Source organism: Paramormyrops kingsleyae, chromosome 20 (assembly GCF_048594095.1).
Source record: "Paramormyrops kingsleyae isolate MSU_618 chromosome 20, PKINGS_0.4, whole genome shotgun sequence".
NCBI lineage: Eukaryota > Metazoa > Chordata > Actinopteri > Osteoglossiformes > Mormyridae > Paramormyrops > Paramormyrops kingsleyae.
The window spans coordinates 9,467,966-9,476,769 of NC_132816.1; the positions used below are offsets into that span (position 1 = coordinate 9,467,966).

An 8,804-nucleotide genomic window follows, 5' to 3' on the forward strand; every position below is an offset into this window, starting at 1 on the left:
TGAGGTTAATTGCATTTGACAAATTGCCCATAGGTGTGCCTGGAAGACAATTTTAAAATGCCATTATATTTTGAAGATTTTGTACACTTAGGGGTACAACACTGCTTGTAATATTGTTTTTCTTGTTTCTGAAACAGTTTATCCTTTCATGTACTCATAGTTCCTCAAACTAAAGCAAGTGAGCCGTGTTTCACGCTTGCGGATATGACATCACCGCACTGTGTGTAAAGAGTTCATTATTGTAGTTTTGGAGCTAAAAGAGGAGAACCAGCGTCGTGATACCGAAAACCACAGCTACTGCTACTTGTCTTAAAAGTTAATTGGCTAAGCAAGGAATCCAGCTTTGTGATACAAGCCACAGAAAGCGTCAGGTAGATTGTCATCTACTATGTTTATTTTTTTAGCTCGGTAACTTAAATGAAGTATATGAGACCTTCAGGAAATCGCGAGTGAATTAAAAAGGGTGGGGATGCCCTTCCTTTTCCGTCCGGCTGCAGCAGTCGATAGACATTACAATCCTGACATTAATTACAGCTGAAAGCGACGCAGGAAAAATACCGTTTGGGAAAACAACTTTTTAGTCACAGTAAGGCGTTTGGGGGGTGGGTTCGTAGCTGTGATTTAGGTAGCTATAGCTACTTTCGTTGTGCTTCGGTGTTGCCCCCTTAAATCGTTCTTTTTAAAGGCAAAGTCGCTTCGTCTCTCCTGCGCAGCGGAAGCGACCGCTCGCTGTAACTTTTTCTTGCCTTAAGCAGATATTTTAAAAAGTCTAATTACTTGTTTATTATTGTATTTTACAATCAAACCTTTAGTTGAGATTGGCAGCGGCCTCTAAAACGTTGTAAATGTGACAGTAACAACTTTTCATTGAAAAACATAACAGTAATGATTTTCGACAATGCTCGTTTGTGCAAATACAGTCGCCTTCAGTCACAAGAAGCGATTTATTTGCTTGAATATTTTGACACTTTGCTGTATTAATTCTGCTTAAAAAATTGTTTCTATTCCATTCTTTTCATATAACGTGACGATTAACTTTGTACTTGGTACCATCACACCTAGAAATGATGACAACGAACCAAACATCAAAAGTAATTGTCACAGAAATTTCACTACTCATTGTAAATCCCGTTTATACAACATACTACACTGTAAGCCGTCCAGCCGTGACGTCACTTCGTCCATCCTCTACTACAGATATCAGACGTGCACCTTGAGGACTAACAAGTGTTCCGTATTTCCGTAGCTGACATTATTTTGAGCTGGGCCATAAGGAAAAAAATCTAGGCGGGGGTGGTATTTTATAGCAGGCCACTCTGCCACATAATGCCCCCCGGTCAAACTTTTTGGGAAAATCCTACAGGCACCAAACTTGAAGCAGTTACTGATATTTGTCCCTTATTGATGCTTTTGAAATAATTTTGAGTTGGGCCATAAGGAAACAATTCTAAGCTAGCGGGACGTTTTCAACTCCTATTGGAAAATACTCTGAGATATTCTTTATATTAAAAATACAAATAAGTACTGTATAGAATTATAATAATATCCTTAATACCTTTTTTTTTAAATCCAGGCGTATTTGATGCATACGTGACCAATCCAAGTCCAGTACTTGCTTATTTAGTTTTTGGTAGTCTCTAAAAAGATGGCTCCTATTTCATGTTAAATCTATTTGTACAGTCAATCGCACGACAGCTCTTTTTGACTGAGTGTATTTGAGCGCAGTGACTTCTGTCTGCTGTAACATCATGCGCATACCCTTCGCAGCAGGACAAGCGCGTAAGAACATCACATACCAGGGTGACAATCTGGAAGTATTTTACGCTTTTAACATCAAGATTTGCAATCTTTGTAAAAGCAAAGTTTTGAGAGGTGGGAGTAGCGTTTAGTGGAAAATCCCACTAAACAAAGCGCATGCCAATTGTGCAAGACAAAATGAGCAATATGAAAAAAACAATATAAGAAATTTACAAACGAGAAAAGGCCATTCGCCCCGCCAAGCTTGTTTGGGGAGAACTTAACTAATTGCTCAGTTGTTAAAATCTTATCTAACTTTTGAATTTCAGAAGTCGAACCGTGAACGCTGACCTAATATAAATTGTACGCGCCAGGAAATGAGTCATAAGGCACGTCTCTGAGCGGAAACAAAAGGTAACGCTTCAGTGTCAGCCTCGCTTTTGCTGTAGTCGCAGTGCCTGTGGTGATAATGCTGTTTTATTGAAAAGACTGTATTAGGTAATACACTGTACTTTATATAATTTTGTTAGCCATTGCTCACCAAAAAGTAACGTAATAGTTGTACAAATGTTACAACCTAAAAGTTTGCTATTCACGAACAAATTAACAAATACAGAGTAATAATAAAAATAAACAATGGACCGCATGGCATAGTCTAGCGTTGGCGCAGTGTTGGGGCATGGCTTGGGGTTGTCATGATCTCCCGAGCCGGGGAAGCAGGGACAGGACTCCAGCGATCGGGAAACACGGGTTAATTGAGAATAGGCAGAACAACACAATGACGTTAAAATGATCGGACTGGGGAAACAAACTGAAACGCGGACTTAATACAGAGGACTAATGAGAACAACCAGAAACAGCTGATCACACGGGGATCCCACATGAGGTTAACGAGGGGGCGTGGCACATGGAAGGAGCAGACGATCGGGGCAGGACAGGGGTAATGTTGGGATAAGATCTTTATCGTTTTAGAAGCCATTAAGAAAAAAAATGCTCTTGTTTTATCCTGTTCATCTTGTATTTAAATGCTAAAAAAAACATATTTATGTGTAATTTTTGGGGGCCGGGAACCAATTCATTGGTTTTCCATTATTTCTTATGGGAAAAATTCGATCAGAACTCGAACTTTTTAGGATTCGATCTGGAGTCCGGAACAGATTAAGTTCGAGAACTGAGGTACCACTGTAATTGTAGCATCCCCTGCACTGCTCTGCGGCAGATGGATGGCCATTTCCGGAGGGTGGGACTCCAAGTCGGAACTCGGATGAAAATGTCACGAAACGTCTCGGAAAAACGTCACTTCCCGTCGGAAATACGCCTCTTTTTGGCATACGTTTTTTATTCATATTTAGTACTTAAAAAATATTCATAATTTATTAAGTAAATAATATAAATAAAACAAAATATTAAAGTAAAAAGGGCTTTTGTATAGGAATCTGTATCGGTATTGGCAGTTTTGTATCAGAATCGGATCAGAACTGAAGAAATGTGGATCCGCCTGTCCCTAAAGAGTAACAACACTGCAATAAATAAAAATTAAGTACAGTAATTAATAAATCAAAAATGTGTGCAGTCATTGAACAATTAATGCAGCAACCAAAAAAATCAATATGTACCACTTATAGGATATACTTCAGTTTATGTGATTTCTTTCACAGTTCTTTAAATTTGTAATTAATAACCAGCAATATACCTCGTTGGCAGAGGTCTGTACTCTATTGAGTGCATTTTCTAGTAACAGAGAATATTTATGCAAATGTACTGCATGCGATGATTACCTTAGCTAAATAGATTACCTATAAAGAAAAAGTCAAATTAAACAGTAAAGCTATCATTGCCCTTAATTTTGCTTCTCAGACTGAAGTGGTAAAAAGTTTGCTTGTCACAAAATAAATCACACTCGTTTGACTTGCATTTGAGGGATAAGCCTGTTACTCTTTAAATTCTTCGAATACATCGGGATGCCTGTCAGATGCTTTGCCAGGTTCAGCATGTTGTGCCCCTTTCTCTACCTTAAAGCATCTTTTACACACAAGCTCTGCAGTGTCTGTGGGCTTGACTGTCGGCAACGTAAGTGAAATAATGTCTTATTTTGCTTTGTATGTTAACTTTTTTTTACCATAATGTGGACAGTAGGCAACAACACTTGTACTTGCAGCCATGGCTCTCCTGCATTGGTGTGACATTTGCAAATGATTCAGTCACATGATATTTACCAAGGTTTATTACCGTTTGGACTCGTTAGCTGACTGTGTGATGAGTTGTTAGTTTTAAACCAACATGAGTAACTAAGTACAATGTTGCCAAGACTTACGCTATAGTTCAATGACAAATATTTGTCTCATATGACTTATTGGTGGTTTTTAGCTTACTCCATAGCACAATTTAGTCTAAACGATAAGCTATTTTTTGACATTGGAACACAATGGAAGTACCACTGAATGAATCAGAATGAATCTTTTAGGTGAATTGAATCAAATGAACTGTGTCCCAAAAAAGGTAATTTTGCCCATCACTACTCTAATGTCTATAACGCTGCAGGTTCAGAGGAAAGCACGTGTGGCCCCACTTTGCGTGCAGGGAGAGGGAGCAAAAGTAGAATGCTGCTGACCTGCTGTTGCACAGTGATGCAATGTATAGGGAATTCTGTTCCAATACTAAAAAAAATAGGAAATAGTATCGTTTTTAACAATGGGGTGTTGTACCCCGCTATAAAAATACAACCCCCCCCCCCCCCCCCCCACCTAGAATTTTTTCCTTAAGACCTAGCTCAAATAATTTTGCACTACATGAAGAGGAACCACCAGGCCATGTTGGCCATCTGTTGGCCTCGGGCACCGGGCACCGGAGTCAGGCTCCCAGGAGTACCAAGAGTGTGATAATCCCCAACTGTCCCCATTATCTCTAGGGTTGAATTCCACGACCACGATTCAGGAGAGGGATGGCAGAAAGGCCGGGCGAAGACAAACATAGTGATTCAGAGGAGAAGTGGATTCCCTGCCTTCTGAGAAGGAGCCCGCGCCACATGGCAAGTCGAGGTGAAATAACTGATCCATTCAGGCTTTCGCCCTGAAGGGTGATACCTTCACACATGGCGTCAGGCATTCATCAGTGCCATTAAAGCATAGATGTGATTCGAATACTAAGTTGGAGTGTTGTGGATATGCCCTAAGGTGGTGCAGTCTGTGTGAAACATTCATTTGTGTTTTCAGCATCCAGGAGTTTCCAGCCTCCATCCAGGCTGCATGATCAGAGCAGACCCACAGACCAGGGAACGAGGGTCTGTTTGTGCTTTATGCTGGCTGTCGCTGGCTGTGCATTGTAACACACTGATTAACTGGCACGGTCTCACAGTGTTTAATTTCATTTTGGTTTCAGAAGACACCTTCCCACAATATAACCAGCTGCCGCATGAACCCAGAACCTTACCAGCAGGATGTCAGAGAGGTTAAAAAAGAGGAGAGGGAATGCCTGATATCTGAGGGTGAAGGGACCACAAACAAGACCCCCAACAAGGTGAAATGGAGTGTATGTGGGTCTCTTCACAAATGTCACTTGTCTGTTCTGAAGTGGTTTAATTTTTGTTTGTTAATCTCAAAAGCAGCCAACTGTAGGTCACACCAGAAAAGCACATAAATATAGTTTAATGTCTGACCTGAAAATAATTTTAGTTTGCTTTCTGCTCCACCAAGGAGTATGTCAAACAAATGAGGATTGGATCTGTCAAAACTACCCAGTGTTCCACAACTTCTGCTGGCCCCAGTGCTGCTCAGCTCAGTACAGACACACTCGGTACCCTGCAAGAAGGGAGTACAGACACACTCATTACCCTGCAAGAAGGGAGTACAGACACTCTGACAGCTCAACGAGGTTCACAGCGTGAGAAGACTATAAACAAAGGTTCTAAAAAACACCAACAGACTTGCACAGGGGGAACATCCTATCGATGTTCTGAGTGTGGGAACACCTTCAGTCGATTTGGACACCTAAAGATACACCAGCGGATTCACACAGGGGAGAGGCCCTACCAGTGCTCCCAGTGTGGAAAGAGCTTCAGTCGTATAGAAATCCTGAAGACACACCAGCGGATTCACACAGGGGAGAGGCCCTACCAATGCTCCCAGTGTGAGAAGAGCTTCAATCATTCAGGAAACCTAATAGCACACCAGCGGATTCACACAGGGCAGAAGCCTTTCTATTGCTCCCACTGTAAGGAGACTTTCAGTCATTCAGGAACCCTAAAAGCACACCAGCGTATTCACACAGGGGAGAAGTCCTACCAGTGCTCCCAGTGTGGGAGGAGCTTCAGTCGGTCAGGAACCCTAAAGAGGCACGAGTGGACTCACACAGGGGAAAGGCCCTACCAGTGCTCTCAGTGTGGGAAGAGCTTCAGTCGATTAGAACACATAGAGAGGCACCAGCACACTCACACAGTTGACACAGCAACCAATCTGTAAGCATAAACCTGCTCTGAACATGTTTAATCAATGTAAATAAGATTAGGTCACAGATATAAACAGAGCTCTAACCACTCAGGAAACCCATCTAATCATGCAGGGGGAACAGTGCACATTTTCATCAGATAAGGATGCAGTGGGGACAAAATCTGGCTTTAAAAATGTTATTTATATTTCTCAGATGAATAATACATTTCATTATGGTCCTTAAACGCATATTTAAATCATGTTTTTTTTTTTAAACATTTTTAACATTTCTGTCAACGAAATTAACACTGGAGGCGATATCGGGTATCACAAGCAGGTGTGAGGGCAAGGAAACAAATGGTCACCCAGGGTGCCTTTCTGTGTGGAGTTTGCCTGTTCTCCCTGTGCATGCGTGGGTTTGCTCTGGTTTCCTCCCACGGTCCATAGACATGCAGATTAGGTCAACTGGCTACTCTAAATTGCCCATAGGTGTGGTTGTTGGCCCTGTGGTGGACTGGTGACCTGCCCATGGTGGACTGGCAACCTGACCACGGTGGACCCTGCCTCCCGCCCAAAGATGCTGGGATTGGCTCCAGCTTCCCCAGATGGATTAAGTAGTAGAGATATTGGATGGATTCAACACAGAGGATTCATTTTATTTTTGGATTTTTATAAAATGTTTGATTCTTCTGAACATCCTTTCATATTGAAAACTGCATTGTTTTGGATTTGTAGAGAGGTTTATAAACTTAATCAAAATGCTGTACATTGGAATCGATAATTCAGTAGCTTTCAGATATGGCACTTTTTCAAGATTTGAGATTAAGAGGGGGTATATGTCAAGAATGTTCACGGTTATTATTTATATGGCAGAAATGTTACCTATTTTCATGGGCGTTGCCACCATTAAATCTGAGGGGGACGTGTCCCCCTCACATTCCATAATTATTCGTTTGGACCCCCCCTACATTTAACATAAAATATTAGTTTTATGCCAGTGTGTCCCCCTCGCATTCAAAATGCTTCTAACACCCCTGTCTATTTTGATTAGAAACAGCTACGGTATATTAACTAATTTTTGAAGGCTTCAGGTCTACAAATGAATTTAAATAAATCTGAAATATTAACTTTGCCTTATTATCCCCCACAGTCACTATATAATTTAAGGATTGAGAAGGAGGTTAAATACTTGGGGATTGTGATTTCTAGGAAAAAACTACTGACAATATGAAGATTTGGAATAATTTAAACAAATGTGATTCTATTCTAAACACATGGCTGCAGAGAGACATCACAATTTTGGGAGGGTTTCATTATCCAAAATGGAGAGCTTGGCCAGACTCATTTACCCATCCTTTTCTTTACCCATATTGGTAAAAATGAATAAAGCAATAAAGACCGTCAATTTCAAATTCATGTGGAGAAATAAATGTCATTACATAAGGAAGGATGACGTGGTTAAAAACTATGAAGATGGGGGTGTGCGTGTAATTAATTTTGATGATATGAATGGTGTCTTGAAATTGAAATGGCTGAGATGTTTTGTTGAAAATAGACACTTTCTGGTTGTGTCCAACGTGACTTTTCAGAAAATGGGTGGAAGAAACATTGTAATATATTGTGACTTTGATTGAGCTCTTTGATTTCCATCAGTAAGTCCTCTTTACTTTCCTGGGGCAACGTGTGGCTCAGTGGGCTAAGCCTGTGTGCCTGTAATTAGAAGGTCACCGGTTCAAACCCAGCCTCCATGGGGACAATAAAGTATCAATTGTTATTAATGTACAAACATAACATCACATAACACATATAGAATAATAGCTACTTATTGTTCAGCAGGAAATCTGTGTTTAGATGGGAATGGAGATCCAAAAGGGTTTGGGCTATTGCTCATTTTATTGATAATAATGGAAATGTGTTACATTGTGAGGTCTTCTGTGAGAAATTCCATCTTTAGTGTTCTGTTAAGACCTACAATAGAATGGTAAAAGCCAAACCAATCTCTGAGATCAGTGGTTAAAGAAAATAGTAGCAACCAATTATAATTAATGCACCTCTCGAAGTATCAACCTATCATTGTGGGTTTTTTGATAGAATTGCTTTTCAGTGAAATAACAATCAGTTACCAGCAGGCTCTTTGAGGAAGCTTGGAAAAGGTATATCACCTGCTATTTTACCGGCTCAGTGTCACCACAATTTGGTTGGGGACAGTCTGTTCGTTTCACTTTCTATTTTGCATATTAAAGAAATTTTACCTTACCAGGTTTCGACTTGTCATTTTCTGGAACTACATTTTCAGTAAGAGACAAGATCAGTTTATTAAAAATAGTAATAGAGAAACTAATTTTTATTTCCCATAATATTATGTCAATTCCATATGTACATCTATTTTTGATAATATTGCTCCATTTAAAATAAAAAAAAACCCAAACATAAACCACAACCGTGGTTGAAAGCTAGCATCAGGGCACTGAGATGGTGCTATAGGCAAGCCGAATGAAGATGGAAAAAGGACAGACTTCATATCTCTCATGGTAAACACCTACATAGAGTGTTTGAGGTGCTAGCTAAACACCACCTCACATTTAATTGCAACTGTAAACAGCTTATCTCTGTCATGTATGATTTAATTAGGTCTTTAAATAC

The 8,804-nt window shown here is 40.2% G+C and overlaps 1 protein-coding gene across 8 annotated transcripts; it reads left to right on the plus strand.

The window, feature by feature from the left end:
* The first annotated feature begins 232 nt into the window (after positions 1-232).
* Positions 233-8,417, plus strand: LOC111850740 (uncharacterized). Of its 8 annotated transcripts, XM_072703862.1 has the most exons (6): positions 233-371; positions 4,646-4,775; positions 4,950-5,017; positions 5,116-5,253; positions 5,430-5,530; positions 5,564-8,417. In XM_072703862.1, exons 2-6 carry the CDS (start codon positions 4,679-4,681, stop codon positions 6,192-6,194), a joined length of 1,035 nt encoding a protein of 344 aa, XP_072559963.1. In that variant the 5' UTR covers positions 233-371; positions 4,646-4,678; the 3' UTR covers positions 6,195-8,417. The 8 variants fall into 8 exon arrangements, 7 of the variants coding, with proteins under 7 accessions (XP_072559963.1, XP_023680708.2, XP_072559964.1 ...); XR_011984428.1 differs by having other exon boundaries at positions 4,646-4,765; positions 5,430-8,417; XM_023824940.2 differs by having other exon boundaries at positions 5,430-8,417.
* Positions 8,418-8,804: the final 387 nt, after the last annotated feature.

Coding starts and splice junctions, on each gene's coding strand:
- LOC111850740 (XM_023824940.2), top strand. CDS start 4,679: ATGGCAGAAAGGCCGGGCGAAGACAAACATAGTGATTCAGAGGAGAAG. Junction 4,776..4,949: donor GCGCCACATGGCAAGTCGAG/GTGAAATAACTG, acceptor TTGTGTTTTCAG/CATCCAGGAGTTTCCAGCCT. Junction 5,018..5,115: donor CCACAGACCAGGGAACGAGG/GTCTGTTTGTGC, acceptor TTTTGGTTTCAG/AAGACACCTTCCCACAATAT.